Source organism: Typopeltis vanoorti, chromosome 1 (genome assembly GCF_054136105.1).
Source record: "Typopeltis vanoorti isolate ZY-2024b chromosome 1, IOZ_Tvanoo_1.0, whole genome shotgun sequence".
In the NCBI taxonomy this organism is placed as follows: domain Eukaryota; kingdom Metazoa; phylum Arthropoda; class Arachnida; order Uropygi; family Thelyphonidae; genus Typopeltis; species Typopeltis vanoorti.
In genome coordinates this window covers 82988170-83012558 of record NC_143549.1, presented here as the reverse complement: position 1 = coordinate 83012558, position 24389 = coordinate 82988170, and the positions used below count along the sequence as shown (strand labels likewise).

The following is a 24389-nucleotide window of genomic DNA, read 5'->3' as shown; positions in this document are numbered from 1 at the left end:
TAGAATATAATAAAATTAGTTTAATCCTTTATCCAAGTGTGAGCAAACAAAGTTTGTGCCTGAAAGTATCTTCAGGACTGGGGTAAGGTGGTACAACACCAGGGCAACTCATTGCAAAGGTGGAGCAAGCTAACAACACTATCTCAGTATCTCCTATATCTCCTATAATGCAAAACACATCTCTTTGCGGATACGTCTAATGTTATGCATTAAGGGAAGGGCCACTACCCAGACTAGTTTCGACCTTTATTGAGGTCTCTTCAGTGGGAGTCAGGCCCAAGTGGAGATACCAGGCAGAAGCATTAGCAGGTCATCTCTACCTATAGGAGTTGCCAAATGGTGTGCCACCCTTTTTTAATAAATTACTCTGGATTTAGAGAAAGATGTTGAAAGTTTATTTTTCACTTGGTTAGAGTATAATAAAATTAGTTTAATCCTTTATCCAAGTGTGAGCAAACAATTTTGTTTGCTCACACTTGGATAAAGTGATGAGCAAACTAATGAGGTTATTAGTTTAATAACCTCATTAGTTACTTGGATAAAGTGATGAGCAAACTAATGAGGTTATTAGTTTAATCCTTTATCCAAGTGTGAGCAAACAATTTTGTTTGCTCACACTTGGATAAAGGATTAAACTAATTTTATTATACTCTAACCAAGTGAAAAATAAACTTTCAACATCTTTCTCTAAATCCAGAGTAATTTATTAAAAAAGGGTGGCACACCATTTGGCAACTCCTATAGGTAGAGATGACCTGCTAATGCTTCTGCCTGGTATCTCCACTTGGGGCCTGGCTCCCACTGAAGAGATCTCAATAAAGGTCAAAACTAGTCTGGGTGGTGGCCCTTCCCTTAATGCATAACATTAGACATATCTGCAAGGAGATGTGTTTTGCATTATAGGAGATACTGAGATAGGAGTGTTGGTAGCTTGCTCCACCTTTGCAATGAGTTTCCCTGGTGTTGTACCACCTTACCCCAGTCCTGAAGATACTTTCAGGCGCAAACTTTGTTTGCTCACACTTGGATAAAGGATTAAACTAATTTTATTATATCATTGACTACAGTTATAGCCCTCATCAAAATTGCATTTGATGAAGGCTATAGCTGTTTAATTCTATTAAAGTTTTGATAGTGAGAAATTCTTATTGTAATCTTCAGGGAAAGGAGCACACATTATGCACTCTATTAATTAATGACATGATAACACTAATTTTCTGTGAAGAGTGATGAGCAGAATTTGATTAATGTATCTGCCATTAGAAGTAGGTTTCTAATGAACACTGCTTGACAAAGTACCAGCAGCTGTACGTGTAAGAAGGATGCCCAAAAGTTATAAACTACCAGCATTTTCTTTTTCTATGGTGAATTGAATGCATGGGTGATGACTCTTGATCTGATGTAGAATGTGGTAAGTTCATTTTCAGAATGAGGTTATTGCTATTTTTTGAACTATCATCCAGATAGTTCAAAAAATAGTTTGCCAAAGTCGGAGAATGTTTATAGATCTTATTGCATAGCAAATTTAAAAATCCTCACATCAGGATGTAAATCATTGTATAGTAAACTAATTCTGTCAGGTAGTGGAATGTTGGTAAATAGAGAAATTATGTCAAAACTGACTAATGTAACTGACTCTTATAACTGAATATCCTTGATTTTTTTTTCATATAAATGTATGAGATTCTTGATGAGTGTTCTGGAGTGTCCAATATGAGCAGTTAATAAATGCGAACAAAACTCAGATTCTATTTATGGGAGAGTCGATACAATTCAGAATGGGTTTTACTGGGCAAACCTTCTTTATGATTTAGACTATATAAATTGATAGACTATATAAATGAGGGGGGGGGGGTCCTTCCAAAATGAATGTATAACTTTATAGAAAGTAGTTTTGTCCCAGCTAACAACTTCTTCAAAGGAGCTTATTTAATTGTTGTCTATATTTTTTTAGCTTTATAACTAATTTCTTGATAGGTATAGATGTACTGTAACTTTCTCTCATGGTCAGCCTTTTCTATTACACTCCTTTATCTGCTTTTAAAATAGATATATGGTTATTTTGTTTTAATGAAAGCAGTACACGGATTTCAGTAGGAGCTAAATTACATGGAAATAAGTGAAGCAGCAACTACAAAGTTTAGTTTTTTTAGCGTATTTGCTTGAAAGTCATGACAGATTGCATTCAATATTATGCAAAAATTCAAGATATCGAATGGATTTAGAAAAGGGTATATTAGGTACATCAGCAAAAATCATTTTCTTTAGCTAACACACTATTTTCGGCATAAGACAATAGGAGTGTTGTCAATAGTAAATTTTGCTTACGAAATAATGATTCATATTTCTGAATCAAAAAGGATGAATGTCTTTCATAAGAGAGGGTGTGATTGTTTTCAAACATATAACAGTAATTTGTTGTCCAGAATATCTGAAATTGTTCTTTCAAGATCTGAAGTACACTGAATGTTAGATGCTAAATCTTTTTTCAGCCATTCAAAGTTAGTTCCTTATCAAGGAAAAACTTTAGTTAGTGCGAGTATAACCTGCATAAGCTCCAGGCAATCAAATGGTCTCTCTGAATATAGCAAACATAGGAATAACTTTTGTATCATGACATTTTTTGAGAAATACAATCCAAGCATGAAGCTTACTTTGTAAAACTGATAATTTTCCCTACTTGCCTGTTAGTGTAGCAAATTCTTTCCCATAAAGGATAATACATTTAATCTTGAATACCTTCTGTATAACTATAAAACGACAAAATTACACAATTACCAGAGTAATAAACTTTAATGAAAGTACAAAATTTATGTACTTTCATTACTTTGCTGCATAGTGTCTTAGTCTATTATGCTGAAGTAACAAAAATAAATCTGGTGTGTTACATAACAATTTTTATTATTATTATTAACATCTCATCTCCATGGAGTCAGAGACTCATTGTGGGAGGTACACACTACTGCACATGGTTCTAGGAAAATTCGGCGTAAACATTTTCAGCATAGGAAAATTCGCCATAAACATTTTCACTGTAAACATTTACTCCATAAGACATTTTCGCCATAAAAAATTTTGCCTTAAGACATTTTGCATTAATTTTTATAAATAATCAATGGATGATAAAGGATATTATAGAATCATTAAAAAGGCAAATCTTTATTAAGATGAATGTCAGTGATACATAACATAATGAAATCATTTTAAAATTGTGCAAATTTAAAGAGATGTTGCATAAATAATTAACTTTTTGCTGTTCAATTCAACAAATCCATCAGTAACATTGCTCATTGAAAGAAATGCTAATGCTGTGAAGCATTTAATTTTCATGTTGAATTCAGCATCTGTTTGATAGCATAACTTCAAACCAATGCAACAATTTTGCGATAGATTTTGTGCCATATGAAATAAACAATCTGTTATAGTTGTTGATGAAAATATGTTAGAAAAAGCATTGACGGTTGCTTTCCCAAAGTCAACCATTAATGTTTTGGGATCTAATGATGAATCTAAGCCCTTTAAGGCACTGAATAATCTGCTGTAAGTTAATTCTGATTTGCCAGGAAGCAAAGCAAAAAAGCTGCCATGAAATCCTTAGTGGTCTCATGCCAGTCCCAAGCCTGGATAAAGGAGGAGGGTCAGTCAGATGATTATTGATCTGATCATACAGAAAAAACATGATTGTTATCTGATGCCTATATGATTAACAGCTACAACATGCCGGCTTGGACGTCGCCCGGATCAACAAGGTCCGCGATACTGGTCAAGATATTCCATATCATACTCATTATATGGTGGTGATATCTGCTTCAATTCTTCAGTCAGTTTCCCAATGCTATCTAAATCTAGTTTTTTTTTTTTTTTTCATATAACTCACTATAGTAACTGTACATCACTGTACAATTTTATCTTTATTCATCAATATTTTGCCTTTTCATCTTTAACTGTGGTCTGTTTTGATTGCCACCTTCTATTAATGGTTCTAATCATTTTGTACACCTCCTTAGTTTCATGCTCTCCATAGTACTGTTCTATATTATTGCATTGGGCTTCTAACCATTTCATCTTATCTGGCTGACTGCTTCTTTTTTTTTTTTTCGCCTCATTACACTTTCATCTATATTGCTCCTCTATTTGTTCTGATGTATCCCTTCTTATCTTCAACATTCTTTCTCCCGTACTAACTTCAGCGTTTCTTGTCTAATCCGTTTCTTCTTGATCTTCTTTTTCTTCTGGTACTGTTTCTTCAACTTCATCTTCTATCACTTTCATTACTCCTTTCGCTCTTAGATTCGAATTTTTTTCTTTCTCCACACTTGTAAGTTTCTCTTCTAACACTGTTCTGTACCTTCTTCTTATTTCTGCTTCACTTATTCTTGCTCTCTTCCTTTCTGATATTGGGGTTTATATTTTCTTTCTAATTTCAAATTGATGTTCGCAATCACTAAACTATGATCCAAGTCTATATCCATTCCTTTCTGAAAAGCTCAACACTGCTGTACTGATGTTATCCATCTTCTTTTAATCATAATCATATCAGTCATGTTCTTGGTTCCCCATAATTTGATCACCACTTACATTTTCTACACTCCTTTTGCTGGAATCTTGTTACAAATCATCATCTCATGGTTCACAGCAAATGCTAACATTTTTTTCCTCTGAAACTGTATTTTCCCATGACTCTTTCCCAGCCATCACTATATATTTCAACTTTAGCATTCCAATCTCCTTCAATAATTAGTACATCTTGCTTTGGTATTGTTTCTATTGTCTCTGTTAGATCTTTGTAAAATAAGTAAATATCCTCATCTATTCTTGAGAGACACTCGTGACATGAAAGTTCTTACATTAATCTAATGTTATCTTTAATTTATAAATTAAGATTGTTGTATGAAATTGTGAATTGATACCTATAATTTATTCATCACTCTGATGAAATCTACCTCTCTTTAGTGCTTAGCAATGTAACATCACATGGCTCGTTCTACTTTTGAATGATCAATTGTTTGTATTCCACCTTGTAAAAACTGTTCCTATCAAGCCACTGATGATAGTCTGTTAATTTCAGACTGAAATATTTGCAAATATTAAAATATTATTCTTGTGCTAACGTGCTGATAATTCTTAATATCCTCATCTGTGCTGTCAGATGTGGGTGCATTTGTCTGGACCATTGATATATTAAATGGTTTTGCTTGAAATCTTGCTGCTATGATTCATTCATTGACTGGTGTATAGCCTAACAGTGCCTGTCTAGTTTTTTTTTGTTAAGAAGGAAACCAACTCCTGCTTCATGCTTGGTGTCATGCCATGACCATACGACTTCGTATCTATTTATCTTTCCTGCTGATGTCCACATTGCAACTCTGCCAGTCCTAGTATATCACACCGATATCTCTTAATTTCCTCATGAAGCAATTCTAGTTTTCCTGACATCCAAAGTGTCTGTACATTCCATGTTCCTACTGATTATAGTTCTGTTAGTTTCAGTTTCTGTTTCCTTTCAGTATTCCACTTTTCGATCATACCCCCAATCGCTCGATTGGTATCGCAGACCTTGTTGATCCAGGTGACGTCCGAGCCAGCATGTTATAGCTGTTGATCGTATAGGGATCAGATAACAATCGCGTTTTTTCTTTATGGTCAGAGCATCGACACTCATCTGACCGATCCTCCTCCTTTATCCAGGCTTGGGACTGGCATGAGACCTTCTAAGGATTCCATGGCAGCTTTTTGCTTTGCTTCCTGGCAAATCAGAATTAACTTACAACAGAGTATTCAGTGCCTTAAAAGGCGTACATTCATCATTAGATCCCGAAACATTAATGGTTGACTTTGAGAAAGCAACTGTCAACGTTTTTTCTAACATATGTATATCAACAACTGTAACAGGTTGTTTATTTAATGTGGCACAAACTCTTTATCACAAAATTATTGCCATTGGTTTCAAGTTACGCTATCAAAAAATGCTGAATTCAACACAAAAATTAAATGCTTCATAGCATTAGCATTTCTTCCACTAAGTGATGTTACTGATGTATTTGTTGAATTGACGATCCATAGCAAAAAGTTAATTATTTATGCAGCATCTCTTTTAATTTGTACAATTTTTAAATGATTTCATTATGTTATGTATCACTGACACTCATCTTAATAAAGATTTGCCTTTTTAATGATTTTATAATACCCTTTATCATCCATTGATTATTTACAAAATTAATGCAAATTATAGGTATATTTCTGGGAAAACTCCCATGTTACTCCTCTTAAAAAAACTATTATTTTTATGGCTATTTTGCCTGCTTTTTTTTAGGGGTGCCCCTTTTTTAATGTCATTGGCTTTTTACTCAAGAATTTACTCAAGAATTTACTCAAGGACATTGCAGATGTATTTTAGAGACAAATATATGTAGCAAAATAGAAGACAATTTGCACATACCTTTTTCTTGGATGTTGCCTGTCTTCTTTCTGCAGTGTGCATACTTAGGCAATGTAGAAGAATTAACTTGAAAAAATCCGATTTATGTAGCATAGTAGAAGAAAATTCACACATACCTTTTCATGGATGTTGTTGCCTGTCTTCCTTCTGCGGTGTGCATACTTCTGCTGTTTTGGTGTTGAAAGGGGAGTGGGGGGGGGGGCTTAGGCAAGGTGGGAGAATTAATTTGAAAAAAAAGTTTGTTTTTTCGAATTAATTATATTTCTTCACTCCAAAATGCAACACCTTGCACTTATTGATATTAAAACTAAAACCCCACTCTTTTGTCTAAGTAAAAAGTCTATTCAAATCTTTCTGAAGGGATTCAGCATCAGCAGTGCTACTTATAATTCTTCCCAGCTTTGCATCATCATTAAATAACTGAAGATCCCAGTTAGTCCACATGATATTTCATTTACAAACACGTTAAACAGCAGGGGACCAAGAACAGAACCCTGGGGCATATCATTGGTTAACCTTCTTTTTTGAGACACTGCTCAATCATACACAACCTGCTAGTATTGTTCAGAGAGCCGAACTCTGATCCATCTAACCAATATACTATTTCTTCCCATCCTCTACAACTTGTACACAAACTTATTATGTGGTAATCTATCGCACTCTTTTGCAAAGCCCAAGAATATCAGTGTATGTGATTGTCTCTTATCTAACACACTTGTTACCCTATCATAAAATGCAAATAAATTGCTAAAAAAATGACTTATCCTTTACAAATCAATGCTGACCATAAAGAATGCTATATCCATCAACCCAATCATGTATTCTATTCCTAACGAGTCTCTCCAACACCTTGACCACAACCACAGTTAAACAGACTGGCCTATAGTTGGAGGCTTCTGTCTTAGAACCATGCTTGTGGAGTGGTACTATTTTGCCTTCTTTCCACTCCTTAGGAACTCTACCCACTGCAAAACTTTCATTAAATAACCAGGTCAAGGGCATAGCTAACTGTGGTGCACATTCCTTAAAAATACATGGTGATATGTCATCCATTTCCACAGCCCTTATTCACATCTAAGCCAACCAACGTCTGATATACCTCTGTTTCTTTCACTTCCAGTTCTCCTAATACTTTCCTCTCTTCTATATGTTGTACTCGATAATTTATACCAATATGATATATGCTGATAAAGTGCTCATTCACTAATTCCATTATATCATTTGCAGTTGTTAATCTGCTGCATGACTATCCACCAATGTTAATTTGCCATAATTCTTCTTGCTTGCTTGCTTGCTAGGTAGCAGAAAAATTCCCTTGAGTTAACCTTGCCTGATCAGCCAATCTACCCTCATACTGCACCTTTTATTTCTTTACCATGCTCGTCACCTTTCTAGCCTGCACTTTATACTCTTCATGGATCTGATCACCACCAGCTGTCTTGTACCTCCTCGATAACATTTTATTTTCCAGCACAGCTTGCTTGATTTCGTTGTTCATCCATTTCACTCCCACTTTTGATTACTCGCTTAACCCTTGGTATGCAGTTATACATTGCTTTTATCAGATACTGCCTTATGAGTTTCCATGCATTTTCAACATCTTTTATGCTCAGCTCATCTACCCAATGTACTGATGCTAACTGACTACAGAACTTCCTGTAATCATCTGCTTTATGCTTCCACATGTATCCATTTTTGGCACTGACCTTTTCTTGTTTCATCCCTTCCCGAAGAAGTACCTCATGGTCACTCTCACCAAACAGCAGCAGTGTTAACACTTCATTAACAACTACATCTTGTGAAGTTATCTCCAAATCCAAAACATTAAAGCCTCTAGTTGCTTCAATCACATGCTGCTTAAGTTACTTATCTCTCAGAAATTCCACAAACTCACTCTCCTTGTTCCCATACACTGTCTCCTCCTTCCAGTCTATATTCCTCTAATTAAACTCTCCCATCAGGATCACCTTCTTTTTACATGCCCAAATAATTTGCCTAAACATTTCACAATCAGTATTCTCTACATTCCCTGACCTATAACAACATCCTATCAGATGTACTAACCTGCTTATTTCAACTTCGGACCAAACAGATTTAAAATCTGTGCATGCACCATTAACTTCTACACTTTGCAGACACGATTCCTCTGCAATTATTAACAGCACTTCCACCCCACCCCCTGTTTTCACATCTCTATCCTTCCGGAAAATTATATATCCTTCTAATTCTATTCCTGACATCACATCCTCCTCAGACAACCAAGTTTCACTTATTTCAATTACTTTTGGGCATACCATCTCAATCAGTGCCACAAACTCAGCTCTCATGTTTTGAGAATGTTATGTTTATATATCTCATGTTATGTTTATACACATTGGCGTATAAACATAACAATTGCTGTGCATTTGAGGCCATTCTACCAGCAACAACATTCTGTATTCTAGCTGCTATACTATGCCTCTCTCTCTCTTTTGTTTGACCACTTCCATTTCCCTGATCCTGACTGTGATTTCCATTCTTACCTGTCTCATCCTCATTTTATGCATTCCATCACCTTGTGCTGCTGCAACTACATCTTCAACCTCATATCCATCTTCCTCCCATTGCACAATCTGCTGATTTGTGCTGTCTTGTTTCACAGGTAGACTGATCATTTGCTACATTAACTTCTTGATTTTGAGCCTTCTCAGAAAACAATAGCTTTTCTAAATGCCCAACACCACACCCATTCAAATGTAATCCATCAGCATTTGAACTTTCCTTCAAATTCACTCCACAGATTTACAAATTGAACCCCCCCTTGCCTCGCACAACTCAGCCATCTTACTATTCATTATCTCCTCTCTCTTTCTCATTTCACTGTTATCATATTTGGGCAACACGCCTATGACTTTCCTGACAACTTCCTCAAGTTTCTATCACATTCTTCTTCTCCCCCAACTAAGTCATTTGTGCCCATGACTACCACTAATTTTGATGCCCAGTATTTAATTTTCTGCAATGCATCAGTTATTTGCTTTATTGTTGCACCAGGTAAGTATGTTTTGTGCACTTTATTAGTAATCATATCTCTAATGATCAAGTCCCTATACACTGATATATGACTATCCTTTGTGATTCTTTCTTTAAGATTAACTTCCTCCTTCTTCTTATCATCAGCCAGTCTTTCCTTTAGCTGTTTAATATCCTCTTCCAGATGTTTCATTTTGCTTTTCATTTTCACTAACTCCTGCCTAATGCTCTTCTGCTACGATCCCAGCGTTTGCTCCCATTTCTAATCGCTCTAATCTATCAAGACACTTTCACATACATTAATGCTTTCATTCTTCTCATTTACCCAAACAGTTCACGGATCTTTGACATTTTTCTGTGTATACATATAGCAGTTTTTGCAACTCATCCACTGCAAAAAATCTAAGGCAAAGCCAGACTTTCGTACAGAAGCCTTCCATGTCGCTGACTTACATTTCTTTATGGATTCCATCTTTAGAAGCTGAAGTAGTACAACAAACAAGTAGCAAAACACAATATAAATAACAAAAAATTTCAACAACACCACTGAAGGACACTTGTATGTTGAAGAGGTTTTCATAGAATAGGAAAAAGGACAGGAGGAGAAAGGTTTTATTTTTTTTATTTTGCATAGGGAGTGATTAGTGAGTGGAATGTATTACCTGAGAGGATAGACACAGTGAATAATTTTCAGACAAGGATCAATAAGTTTTATGTTTACTGATAGGACCTCCCACAAGGAATCTTAATTCTATAGAGGTCTGATAATGATAATAAAGAGCATTAAGAGGCAAGTGATTATTCTCTATTTTTTTTGGAAGAATATTCCTTCATCTATGTTTTGTAAAATCTACATTCCATGATCTACATGTCATCTGGAAAGAAAACTATGAGACTTATTAATATTGCCAGCTCACTGATAACAAGTTGTATAGCAAATTGCTATGGTGAGCATGAAAGTCAAACAGTATTAATCACTGCCTGTGGTTTGCTCATATACCATCACTTCTGATATTTTAGATTCAGCTCTTCTGTATAGCTGGGTATTTGTTGCACTACTGTGAATTCTTTGTTAATATATTAATTAAATGATTAGTAGATTATTTAATGAAATAATACAATTAGAAATGTATTTTTTTCATGAAATAACTTTTTAATTCACACAATTTTTTTTTTTTTTCAGGTATTGCAAGAACAAGGATTAGGAAAATACTGTGATCCTGAATTTGTACGTGCAACACAAAGAGAATTGGCTGAGGCCATTAACATGACTGAAGAGGAATTAGATCGTGCTGCTCATCAGTTACTCCAAGCAGAAAGGCACAGTAGTATGCCATATTTATACTATGATGATGGTGGTGGTGGTGGAGGAGGAGGAGAAAACATACGTAGGGATTACAATAGTACAAGGACAGGATTTCAAGATGAAGAATCCTTAGTTGTAAACATAGATGAGACCAAACCTAATCAGGATAACATGGAGAAGTCTCCTTCTCTTATAGAAGAACAATGGAGTAATAGTCATCCCCCACACAGATTTGATGATACTAAGTTATAGCATTAATTTTTCCTTATACAATGAGCAAAAAAATGGAGAGTTGTCTCAGTTTAGCTTCCCGTCCCCTTATTATACACTGGGAACAAACAGGCCACCTGTTTTCAATTCAGCAGCTAACCTTGTGATGATGCTGCAAAGTCCGTTGGAGGTGTGCATCCTTTGCTCCCATTTTTCAACAACACTTATAAAGTGTCTCAACAGTGCCTGCTCTAGAATGATAGTGCCTTCTTATGAACTGGAAGTGAAATTTTTGTATATAAATTCTCTTCTATCAAATGCTTTTAAAGTGCATCAGAAAAATTCCACAAACATGAGTTATGAAATAAAGAAGTTTGAAAGTGCCAAAGAAATATTAAATCTTTGCTTTATTTTTTGTTTTGATGGTCTTCAATGCTGAATTTTCATGAAAAAAACTAAATTGGTAATCTCTTATTTCATGTTTTAATTCAACAAATCATGAAGTGCTAAAATTGAAGGGCATTGTTCAGTCAGGTAAATTTAACCTTTGAAGATTACTGTTATAATTTAATTTATTTGTGATCATTGCATACAAGGTGTGATTAAAAAGTATGGTGCATGTTGGAATTCAAGTTTATTAACCTAAATACAAATATAATTAATTTCCTTCAAAACATTCTGAAGGATAGTGTAAAAGAGCAGCGAAAAAAGTTTTGAAAAAGAGAATGAGAGATCTGAGAAACTTAACAATCGATGGTAAGAAAAACAAAAGTGATGAAAATGTGGTGGAAGTTAAAAAACAAAGTGCAGTTAAAGATAAGGTGGCAAGTGGCGTTGACTGTGAAAAAGTGTGTATGGCTGGCAACAAAATTGAGAGAATAAATGAGAGCCAAAGTGTGACTGAAGGTTTGAAAGTTGAGTTGGTTGAGATGAGGCAAGAGATGAAATGGATGCAGAATGAAATTAAGAGAATTTGAGATATGTATGGAAAATGTGAAAATGATGAAAACAAATAATACTGGTATAAAAGAGATAATGAAAGATCCGAGAGTGGCGTTGTATGGTGATTCAGTCATTAAAGGTGTGCTGGATGAGAGGATACACAAAGTATGTTTTACTGGAGGTAAAATGAGTAGAGTGATTGAAGCATTAGATATGAGAAGTAAGCAAGTAAAAAAGTTGGTAGTTGTATTAGGTACAAATGACTTGACTGTGCATTATTGTCAGATTAGATATCAGGAGGTTGTTGAGATGGATAAAAGAAAACAGTTTGATAGGAAAGGTAGTAAGCATGTTCCCCAGGTATGACAGTGGTGAGATGAGGCAGAGAGCAAGGATTATGAATGATGTGTTGGCTGAAATGTATGAGAAAAAAGGAGTGCAGTTGGTTAATGTGTGGAATGAATTTGAAGGACGAAGTTAACTGTATAGGAGCAATGGACTGCATTTGAGTTTGGTGTGAGTCGCTTGGAGAGACTGCTTCTGCTGGGAAGTAAAGAAAATAGTGCAGAGAACGAATCTGATCAAGTGGGAAACGATGTGGAAGAATGGGAGAGTAAGACAGAAGAGATCAAAGAGGTGGTTATGAGCAGAGAAGTGAGTGGCATGAGAATAGAGTATGAGAGAACAGGCGTGCAAGACAGAAAGCAAAACAGGGAGGCTCAGGGTGGACAGGAGAACACAACGTGAGAAAGGTTGATGCTCCAAGAGGATCTGAATGCATGTGTACACAAAAAGGGAAGGAGATAACCTAGGATCAAGGGAAAACAGTTGGATTTGAAGAAGGTTCTAAGATGAATAAGGAGAAAAAGAATTGGCTTGAGTTAAACATGGAGAAGTCACATCCAATAAGTGATATCAGTGAAACTTGTTACAAATCCAGAAATGAGCTGTTATGATTGTATACAAATGCTAGAAGTGTAAGAAACAAGGCAGATGAAATGGTTGCATTAATTGAGTCTGTTCACCCAAGAATTGTTGGAATAAGTAAGACATGGTTGGATAAGGATGACATCCTTCCAGGAATATAGATGGAAGATACGATGTGTTTCGTGAAGATAGAAAGGGTAAAAAAGGGAAGGGGGAGGGTGTTGCTATTGATGATAGAGAAAGAGTTATGTCCATACAAAGTAGAGATGAAAGTGAGAAATAGTGCCAGTGGTTTTGAGGCAGTATGGTGTGAGATAGAAGTAAATAGAATGAAATGCTTAGTCGGATGTTGTTATAGACCTGGTAACGTAGATGATAGTGACTGAAATGTATAATCAAATAACCAAGCAAATAAGAAAAGGATGATCATTATGGGTGATTTTAATTATGGCAATATAGACTGGGATGATGAGATAGCACTGGAAGTAAAGAAAATGAGTTTCTTGACTTTTTGAGGGACAGCAACCTCACACAGTATGTAACAGAGGGCACACGAGGATTGGGGATCTTTGATTTGATCATCTCATTAGAGGATGTAATTATAAATAAGGTGTCAAATCACTCTCCAATTTGTGAGAGAGTGACCATGAAATAATTACCTGGGTGGTTGCCAGCAGTGTGAGGATCTCCGTAAGAAAAGGGTGTATGTGGGACTACAAGGTTGGTGATTATGAGGAACTCAGGAGACAGCTTGCAGGTGTAGCATGGAATGAAGAGAAGTTAGCTGGAAAAGAGATCATTGTAGCTTTGAGGATATTCAAGAACTATCTAGTAGAAGCAATGTCTAAATGTATTCCAGGGGTCAGAAAGGTAAATAAGGCAGATGTGAAATGGAAGAATGAAGAGATTAAGCATGCGATACAGAGGAAAAAAGCATTATATAGGAAGCATAAAAGAAGTGGTAATAACCAATTCCATGAGGATTACAAAGACCAGCCAAGGAGAGTGACTTGGTTTGGTAAAAGTAGCAAAAGTGAAGTATGAGCAGCAGTTAGCTAATGAAGCCAAAAAGAATTCTAGGGAGGTCTTTCAATATGCAGCCAACAACAACAACAAACAAACAAAAAAAAAAGAATGATTATGGAAGGATGACATTGATCGGAGAAAATGGTATAAGGACAGCAGCATCGAAAGATATAGCGGAGATACTTAATGAGCAGTTCATGAAGGTCTTTCATTCTTGTGAATGTGACATCATGGAGAGATTGAGAGCAGTTGATGATGGGGAGGAGGGATATATTGTTGTAGGTGGAGGAAATATGAGATTTTGGGGGTGATAGTAGATAAGGATCTGAAATTTAGGGGACACATTGCCAAAATTGTTAGGACAATATAAAGAATTCTGGGAAAGATGCAGAGGACACTGACTTGTAGAAGTAAGGAGATTCTTGTTCCATTGTATAGGGCTTTCATGAGACTACACATGGACTACTGTGCACAGATTTGGTCACCTGGTTTTCAAAAGGATGAAGAGATGTTGGAAAGGGTTCACAAGAGACTGACTAAAGTAGTTTCTGATCTCTGGAATGTCAAATATGAGGAAAGGTTGAGAAGATGCAATTTACAGAGTCTAGTGGATATGATAGTGACCTTCAAGTTTGTAAGGGGTTGTTATAGGATCAATATTGGAGAAGTTTTACAGAAAACGGTGGGAGATCAGAAGAACGAGACGTTATCCCTTGAAGCTGGGCAGTGAGGAGCAGGTTTTTTGCATACAGAGTTGTGAATCATTGGAATGCCTTGCCTGAGAGTGGGGTGTCTACAGAGACTTTCAGTGTGTTTAAGGTGCAGTATGATGAACTGTGTATGTGTATGACAAAAAGACCTCCTAGATCTAGATGACTCTGACTCCATGGGGTCTTGAGATAATAATGATAATAATTTTGATTGGTGTGTTGAGGTGAATTGGATGTTTTTCATTGTCAACTCTAGTCTCTGGATAATAACCATACACCCAAGATTCATTTCCTGCTATGATGCTTTAGAAAAAGTCACAACATCACAAAGGTTCACAAAAAGTCACAACGGGAAGGAGTGATGACAAGAGGCTATCCCTGGAAGTTACGAAAGGAAACTGTGAGCAAGAATGTGAGGAGTGGTTTCTTTGCATGGAGGGTGGTTGAGCCGTGGAATACATTGCCTGATAGAGTGGTGAGAGCGAGAACGGTCAATGAGTTTAAGGAGTGGTATGATAGATTTTGTGTTTCTTAGGGGGAACCTCCCCTTGATGAGTCTTGACAGACTTTATGTTCTTAGGAAGGACCTCCCACGATGAGTCTTCTGACTCCATGGAGGCCTGAATAATAATAATAATAAATACAGAAATGTCATGCAATTCTGATCACCACTGTCCATTTTCACAACAAACATGCAAAAACTCAGTCACACAAAAATTATTTACAACTAAGCAAGCAAATTGATCAACTTGAAACTCATCACATGACTGACAGATGAATATGAAATCTCATGATTCCTCTGAGCTCTCCCTTCAATAGATCAAGCGCTGATATTTGCTGTACTTTTTGATCACAATTAGTATTATGTGGCTATTACTGTATATTGGATGTAGTCAAGAAATGTCTTAGCCTATTAATTTTATTTGTGTTCAAGCAGGTAAATTTAACCTTTTAAGCCTTGCATTATATTTAAATGTATATTATTACTGCATGATCATTAGATATGATGCAACTTACTATTATACCTGGGAGACAGTCAAAGAGACAGTATTCAGCTAAGAAACATCTAAGTGCAATTAGATACCCACAGAACTCAGTCAACATGAGATCCAATCAAGAGGAAGAAGAGGATGGAGAATCAAGTGCTGAAAAAATTAGAGATTGGATAGAGAAGTCAGAAATACATCCAGCATGAAATAGATATATCATTCTAAGAAATGTTGTCCCAATTTTTGGGCTAGTTGTCCAAAATTGGACAGCTAGCCCAAATCTCCTCTTGTGAGGACAGGAATGGGGACAGTATACTAATGGAATAGCATATCAAAAGCAGATGAGAAGAGTACATTTGAGAAACCATGAAATATAGATTTCCTCTCATAATTTTCTAATTTTCTCTCATAATCTGATTTAAATTTTCCTACCATACTGATCACCTTTCTTGCCTGCACATTGTACTGCTCAAATGAATATGTCGAGCACCTTTTTCATTATATTACCTTTATAGTGTTTATATTTTTTTTTTATCAGCTCCTGCTTCATATTGCTACTCACTCACTTAATTCCCATTTGGTTTATCCTACTGACTATGCCTTTGGAGTCTGATACTGCTTCTCTCAAACAATCCCTACGCTACTGATATTCTTTTCTTATATAGTTGCTTAAGCCCTATTGTTCAAGCTCTTACATCTGTCATAATTCCCAACATAAACCCTTTTTTAACTGAGAATTCCACATATTTAGTGACTTCCTAAAACAATACTGCATGGTCTCTTTCCCCGATTGGAGGCAGAGTATCTACCATGGTTATGAATACATCTTCTGATTTTGTTACCAGATCTTCCACTCTCAAACTCTTGGTACTTCCATCAGGCAATTATCCCTTAACAACTGTATTAGTTCCATTTCCATCTTGCTATGTTGCCATTTTCTCCCTCCAGTTTGTGACCTCATAATTGCTCAGCCTGCATTCATTGTGCTTCTGCTGATACATGGCATTCACTTCTTTATATGAACTCCCTGGTCTATAGTGGCAATCAAATATATTTTGTCCTATTGTTCTCTTTCTCACACCGGACAGCCTCAAATGAACCATCCCTCTCAAATTATCCTTCTCAAAAAAAATCATCCCATCCTCAAAATCCTTCTCAGCTTCTATTTTTATTGGTTGATGTTCTTCAATTATTATCACCAGTACTCTCCTCCTCCTGTCTTATTCCCTCCATCCAACCTGCAAATACAGTACCTTTTACATTCTGTTCTGTTAACTTTATTTTCTGTTGACAAGTCTCACTGATACCAAGTAATCTTTGGCAAAGTTGATCTGACCGATGTCAGAAAATACTCTGGTTTAATTCTGATACTTCTGCATTCATGTGCATGTATTTCAACATCCTCTTTATGCTCATAGTAATTCTTGCATAATGTCATTACCAACCTATTCAGATTTGAAACTTGTAAAACTGCATTTTATTGCATAATTTCTGTTTTTTTCACCAAGTTTTTTCACTTGGTTATAAATTAAATTAAAAATACCAAGAAATTATATTCTTATTTCATCCTTTATCCAAGTGTAAGCAAAAAATTCTGCACATGAAGTTTCTTCATGACTTGGCTACTTGTATATAGAAACTGAGTTCACATTAATTGCCTTAGTATCCCATAATGCAAAGCACACATCCTTTTGAGTATGTATAATGCTATGCATTATGGGAAGAAGCCATATCTAGACTGGTTTCAACCTTTGAGGTTTCATCATTGGGATGATGAGATATCAATAAAGGTTGAGGTCTCACACACCAGTCATTTGTCAAGTCACCCGAACTCACGTTTTGTCCTGTGAATGACTGCATAAAGCATGCTATACTTCTCGTCACCTCATCATTCACTTTTCCTTCAGCCACTTCTTTCAAAAACTAATTCTATTTTGCAAGTATCACTCACCTTGCACAAATTCCTTACAATACTTTCACTGTCATGCCTTACTCGTTACTATTAGTTACTTCATTCTCCTGCTTTCAGCACAACTTGCATTTCCCACACTCACTCCAAAACATTTCCAACATTCGCTATCTCAACTCCCACTTGCATACATAAACCACTCATGCTTGGCACAAGTACACTGAACACCCATCACATTGCACAAAATCCCTCATGTTAAACTCAGTAAATAAGGAAGTGTCTTGGCTGCCATTTTTCTCGTATGCATTTGGTGTCGTGTTAAACATCTTTTAAAATGATCTCATAATTAAGATTCACAAACAAACACCCTGAACTACACAGTCCAAAGTAGTGTGTTTCATAGTGCAGGTCGTTGCAGCCCATTTGTGGATTGCGAGATTAATTTAGTCAGCCGCACCAATTTACAAAAATGAATTTTTATACAGTCTTTTGATTAACTGGAAGGACTGATAATAGCTATTTTTATGCTTTTATATTCAGTAGTAGCATTTTGATGAAATTAGGAACCTTCTGTTGGTTTGCTTAATTAAATGTGACACTGCAATTACTTGGTAAAAAAAGTTTCCAAATCATAGTCGATATAGTGGAATTACTGAGCGAGCACTTTGCAAGAGTATATCATACAGGTGGTGACATTGAAAAAAATGAAGGAACCATTAGTTTATACGAGAATAATTGTGATGAATGAAGTGGAGGTGAATAGTCTATTACAGAACCCTAATGTGAATACATCTGTGGGATTGGATGGTATACCGGCACAGGTTTTACGTGAAGCGGCTAAAGAATTATCAGTGCCGTTGACCATGTTGTTTAATCTGAGTCTTGGGTCTGGTTTAGTCCCGAAGGTGTGGAAAGAGGGGAAAATAGTTCCACTGCATAAAAGAGGATCCAAGACTACTGTTGCAAATTACAGACCAATCAGCATATCAGGAGTCGTTGTCAAGTTCTTGGAGAAAGTATTCAAGGGAAAAAATACAGGAATGGATTGATGATAATGAGATACTGTACAGGGGACAGCATGGCTTTGTGAAGGGTAGATCATGCCTCATTAACTTGCTCAATTTTTATAACACAGTGATGGCTGAACTGGATAAGGGTAATGGGTTTACAGTGATACTGCTGGACCTGGCTAAGGCATTTCACAGGATACCACGTGGAATTCTAATCCTTAAACCACAACATATGGGAATGGATATAGGGTTGGTGAGATGGATAGGTGGGTGATTGATGGAGAGATATCAGAGAGTAGTTTATTCAGGAGTAGAGTCCAAAAGACGGCATGTGACTAGTGGTGTGCCGCAGGGTTCTGTTCTTGGACCACTGCTGTTTAATTTGTTCATTAACAACATAGGGAAGAATCTAAGAGGAACAGTTCATTTGTTCACTGATGATGCAAAGTTAGGTAGGGCAATATTGAATGCAGAAGATATCAAAATCTTGCAGGAAGACTTGGATAGATTGGAGTTCTGGGCTAAGGAGAATGGATGTCAATTTAATTTGACAAAATGTAAGGTTATGCATTTTGGGGTGAAAAGATTAGCAGCAGTATACCACATTGGTGGAACTGTACTCCATGAGATTGATGAGGCCAGGGATTTGGGAGTGTTGGTGGATAGGGAAATGAAGTTTAGGGGGCACATTGCAAAAGTGGCTAAATCAGCTCATCAACTCACTTGGTTGTTGAAAAATACTTTGACGTGCAGAGACAAGCAAGTTATTGTACCTCTGTACTGAGCCTTGATAAGACCTCATCTCGACTACCGTGCCCAGATTTGGTCACCTAGGTTTCTTCTTGATGGGGAGGAGGTGGAGAGGATCCAGAGGCGAGTGACTAGGATGATAGCAGGTCTATGGAATGAACCTTATGAGAACAGGTTGAAGATTTGTGGGTTGCAGAAATTGGTTGATAGGCAGAAAAGGGGAGATATGATTCAGACATTCAAATTGCTAAAGGGTTTCTATAGGATTAATTCAGAGGATATTTTTGAGATCAGGACTGGTGGTGGGAGAACTAGGAGACATCTATGGAAGCTAGGCAAGAGTGTGGTTAGCAAGGGTGTTAGAGCTGGGTTCTTTACTTTTTGAGTAGTAAATGAGTGGAATAAGCTGTTGTGGGTGTTATGACAGTGAATGAGTTCAAGGTAAGGTATGATAGATACTGTGAGAATGTCGAATATTTGTGTGGACATGATGTTTAGGGCCTCCCTCGATAAGTCTAAGGACTCCTGGAGTCGCCCATAATAATAATAAATCAATCTACAGACTCTCCCAACAACACTCTCTCTCTGACAGAACTGGCATATGACATTGAAAAAAGTGTTTACATTTTTTTTTATTGATTCTGTTCAATATTGTTTCCATTCTATTTTATTTTTTTATGACCCCCCCCCCCCCCCCCCATGAAAGGCTTCAATAAATCTATAGTATGCATTCGTAATATAGATTTGTTAGTGAGCTAAGAATTTTTTTTTTAATTTTTGTTAATTTTTTATATTTTTTTTTCCCTATTTATTTTTGCATAACCCAGAAATCCTGCTCTAGAGACCAAACATGGAGCTTTTTCAAGCCACTTCAGACCTCCAATAAGCAGGTCAGTGATCTCACACCAGGAGATGAAATTCATCTGCCATCTACAGACAATCACAAATATCCGAGCCAATAGAAGGATTTGAACCCTCAGCCTGGTGGTTGGAGAGCAGGTACAGTACACTAACCACTCGGCCAACCGGACTCATTTGATTATTAATAAATTCGTATGTGTTCATTAGCCTCTATATACAAGTGTGCAGTCTTGAAGTTAATTCATGTTTAGACTTTGTTTGATTACACTTGGATAAAGGATTAAACAAAGGAATATTATTTCTTGGCATCTTTAATTTATATTAACCTTCTGTTATTAATAAGGAAAAAGCCCTGTGGCAACATAAATTATATAGAAATAGTGGATATTAGCGATCCAACATTATTTCAAAGCCATAAGAGTTGCCTTACTTAAAAGAACACCACCCTTACCCAAGTGTTCTGTTAAGTAGTGGAAGCTAAGGCAACTCCGATGCCAAGTATTGTATTCTAGTATGCTCTCTGGTCAAAATGACTAAACTTTCATAATTTCTGCATACATTCAGCTTTGAAATAATGTTGAATCTTTAATATCCACTATTTCTTTATAACCTTTTGTTATGCTATGTTATGCAACTCATTATCTGCACTACTTAATCTTCCATCTATGCACAATGCAAATATTTATCATCTAAACACACAATACCATCCACTAATTATTGTTGTCCACTAATAGTTTTTTTTTTTTTTTGTCTCTAAATTATGTATATACTCTGGCTGATTTGGTATGTGGGATGAAAAACCTGAGTTTTCAGGAGAGAAAATCTTGCTGCCTGATCAAAATGATAGTTGTTGGTTGAACAATGAAACTTGTAGAAGAGCCTGCAGCATTTTATTTTCTTCTTCTTTTTGCTGTTTACAACTTCACTGCCTAACTGAACCATATTGGTTCACGTGTGTAGAGGCTTAAGTGCTGTGAGGACATCATGTTGGAGGTTTAATGGATTTTTTACAACACTCAAAAAGAATTAAAATAGAATTTAATACTTCCTATATTTCGTCCTAGTCACTAGGACATCTACGGGGATTACAAAAACAATTAATGTAACATATACACAAATAACAAACAATACTAAGCCCAACCACGTGGGTGACACTAAAGTCCTATCTAGGTAGAGCGCCCTCTAAGGGCAGTAGTAGGTGGCCTGGAATGTAAGGTGGGAACTCTGGTGATGAGTGTTTCCCAAATCTTCGGAAGCTTAATGCAACCATATTTATTGAGATTTGGTTGGTTTTTGAGAGCTGCTGCAGCTTCTAAGAAAAGTCTCTCTTTTCACAGCAAATTCAAGAAAGAGAGACTTTTCTTAGAAGCTGCAGCAGCTCTCAAAAACCAACCAAATCTCAATAAATATGGTTGCATTAAGCTTCCGAAGATTTGGGAAACACTCATCACCAGAGTTCCCATCTTACATTCCAGGCCACCTACTACTGCCCTTAGAGGGCGCTCTACCTAGATAGGACTTTAGTGTCACCCACGTGGTTGGGCTTAGTATTGTTTGTTATTTGTGTATATGTTACATTAATTGTTTTTGTAATCCCCGTAGATGTCCTAGTGACTAGGACGAAATATAGGAAGTATTAAATTCTATTTTAATTCTTTTTGAGTGTTGTAAAAAATCCATTAAACCTCCAACATGACATACTGGTTCAGTTATGCAGAAATTGTCATTGGACCTTAAAACAACAACTCAAGGGAGTGAAAAGAGGACAAAATATTTCCTTGATAAAGGAGGCTCCAGAACAGAGGTAGCAAATTAGAGATCAGTTATCTCAAGAGTGGTGATTAAGGTATGTACTTGAGAAGGATCAGAAGCAGAATTTAGTAATGAGTGGATTGGAGTATGATACTTCGGGTGGGGGGGTTGTATAGGATACACCTTTCCTTCATAATTTACTCACTTTTTTATAATGAAGTTGCAACTCATTTGAGTAAAGGAAATAGCTACATAAATAATGCTGAATTTGCAAAGACATTTGATTTGATCTGATCCTGCATAGAACCCTAATTATGTAAGCTGGAGAAAATGAAGACAGACATGAAGCTGGTGATATGGATAAGGGGATGGCTGATGGACAGATATCAAAGAATAATATACCAAGGGGTAGTTGAATCCAGGAGAAAGAAGGTGACGTGGTCTGCCACAGGGCTCTGTCCTTGGCCTGCTGGTATTTCTGCATCAGTGAGGTAGGAAATGCACTTCTGATGAAAAGATTACAAACTGTATATTATACTGACAAATCTGGAAAACTGCAAGAAGTTGATAACACCATAGATTTAGGTGATTGAAAACAAGAAGTTGAAGCCCATAGGGCATTTGCCAAAGGACACAGTGACAAGTAGGTTCCTTGGGAATGAGAAGGTAGCAGAGAGGATCTAGAAGCAAGTGACCAAGATAGTGACAGATCTATGAATGTTCTCCATGAGGATAGATTGAAGGTTTATGGGTTACAAAGTTCAGTTGATGTGCAGAAAAGAAGGAATACAGTTGAAACATCTAAGTTAATAAAATGGTTTATAAGATTTATGCAGCAGAAATATATCTATCTGTCCTCAAAATTTCAAAATCTCAGGAGACCTTTATTAATGTAAGAACCAACTATATTCCATTAGTCAAAATCAACTGAAAACTGAACTTGTATGGACATTTTGAGTCAGCAATTTCCTCTTCATTTTAATCTAATTGGGCTGAAATTTTGTTAATTTTTTACTAGTATAAGAAACAGTGGTACTCTAAATTGGGTTGAATGATGCAACTTGTAGTAATGTCTACAGAGTAAACAACCTCTTCAAATCCTCTCATTTTATGAAATTGTCAGTCAGGCTGAATTTTTCAGAAGCCCTCTAGGAATGCAAGAAATAATTTTGTTTCACATTTGGTTTAAATCTCTTGGATGATGCAACTTGAAAAAGTGTGTACAAAGAATAGGACCTTCAGTTAAAATTTTCCCTTCATTTTAGTCTGGTTTGGCTAAATTTTCCAGATGATCTTTAACCACCAAAACATCCATGCAGATAAAATATGTCATCTTAAACTTCATCTCCATGTACTTTTAAAAAAATAGTATTGCAATTTCGATGGTCATTTCACATCCATGGCAACCTTGATGTGTATACACATTAAGGGCAGTTTGGTGGTTAAAGAATTATACTCCAAGGTTGGTCAAAATCAGATGAACAGTGTAACCTAAAAGGGATGTCTGCAAAAGATGCTACCTACCCCCCCCCCCTTACCTTACTTTACAACCTTCTTCGGTATTCCAATTGAAATGAAACTATCTGGAGAGTATAAAGGATGTAAGGAATAACAGTATTTCAAATTTGATCAAAATTAGTTGATTAAATTGGTTGTAGGGTAGGAGATAGAGAATAAAACTAACCCTTTAAACACAATAATTAATAATAGAGGACTTGCATTAAAAATTTTATTTAGTACAAAATTAAATTTTTGTACAAAGTATCAAATATTAGTATAAATTATATTAAACTTAGAATAAACAAACACAAATAACAAAATTGAGAATCAAGAAGGACTCATGTAGCTACATTTAAACAACAGAGAGAGAGGCATGAGCTCAAGTACTTTTGGTCCTAATGACATTCTTTAAAAAAGTTATATAAAATTATTTATGGTAGGATGTACGAAGAAAAACAATTTTCCTAAGGGAAATTCAGTCCATCATTTCTATTCATTTTGGAGTGATGAAGTAAGATTTCACAGCTTATGTCATACAGTTGCTCCAGAAGAAAAACTGATCATTTGTTTGAGATTTTTACAGCTTTCAGTGTTATAATTTTTTTTAATTAGATTCAGAACGTCTAAGCTTACACGCTGTATGTCCTGTTGAATAAAGTAACAGGCCAATAATATTCAGCCGAGAGTTACAGTAGGATGGATTTGGCTCTAACGATTCTTCTAATAAGATTAGTTAGTGATTTGCTATGGTATTTAAGAATCACTGCATTATGCTTCTCAACTAGTATAAGTTATATGTTTTAAACTGAGGACATTGCAAGCAGAATATTATATTAAGGAATATTTTTTGCTAGTGAATGGAGCTAGAACTTTGAGGTAATAAATGGAGGACAGAATTAAAGTTTAGGGCCACATTGCTAAGGTGGTTAAAGCATCAGATTGAAGAACTGCAATATTGAACTAACATGTAAGAAAAATAAGTTATTTTCCCACTTTACTAGACTTTGATAACACCACATCTCAACTACTTTGTGCAGTTATGATCA

General features: G+C 36.0%; 1 protein-coding gene across 1 annotated transcript in view; it reads left to right on the top strand.

Annotated features, from left to right (window-relative positions):
* The window catches only part of LOC150110163 (muscle calcium channel subunit alpha-1-like), a 1246847-nt gene that overhangs the window by 1202541 nt on the left and 19917 nt on the right, over positions 1-24389 (top strand). Inside the window, exon 46 of the mRNA XM_090391329.1 lies at positions 10635-11501. Within this exon, the coding sequence (XP_090247455.1) occupies positions 10635-11009 (375 nt within the window). The 3' untranslated portion in view covers positions 11010-11501. The remainder of the gene's footprint in view (positions 1-10634; positions 11502-24389) is intronic.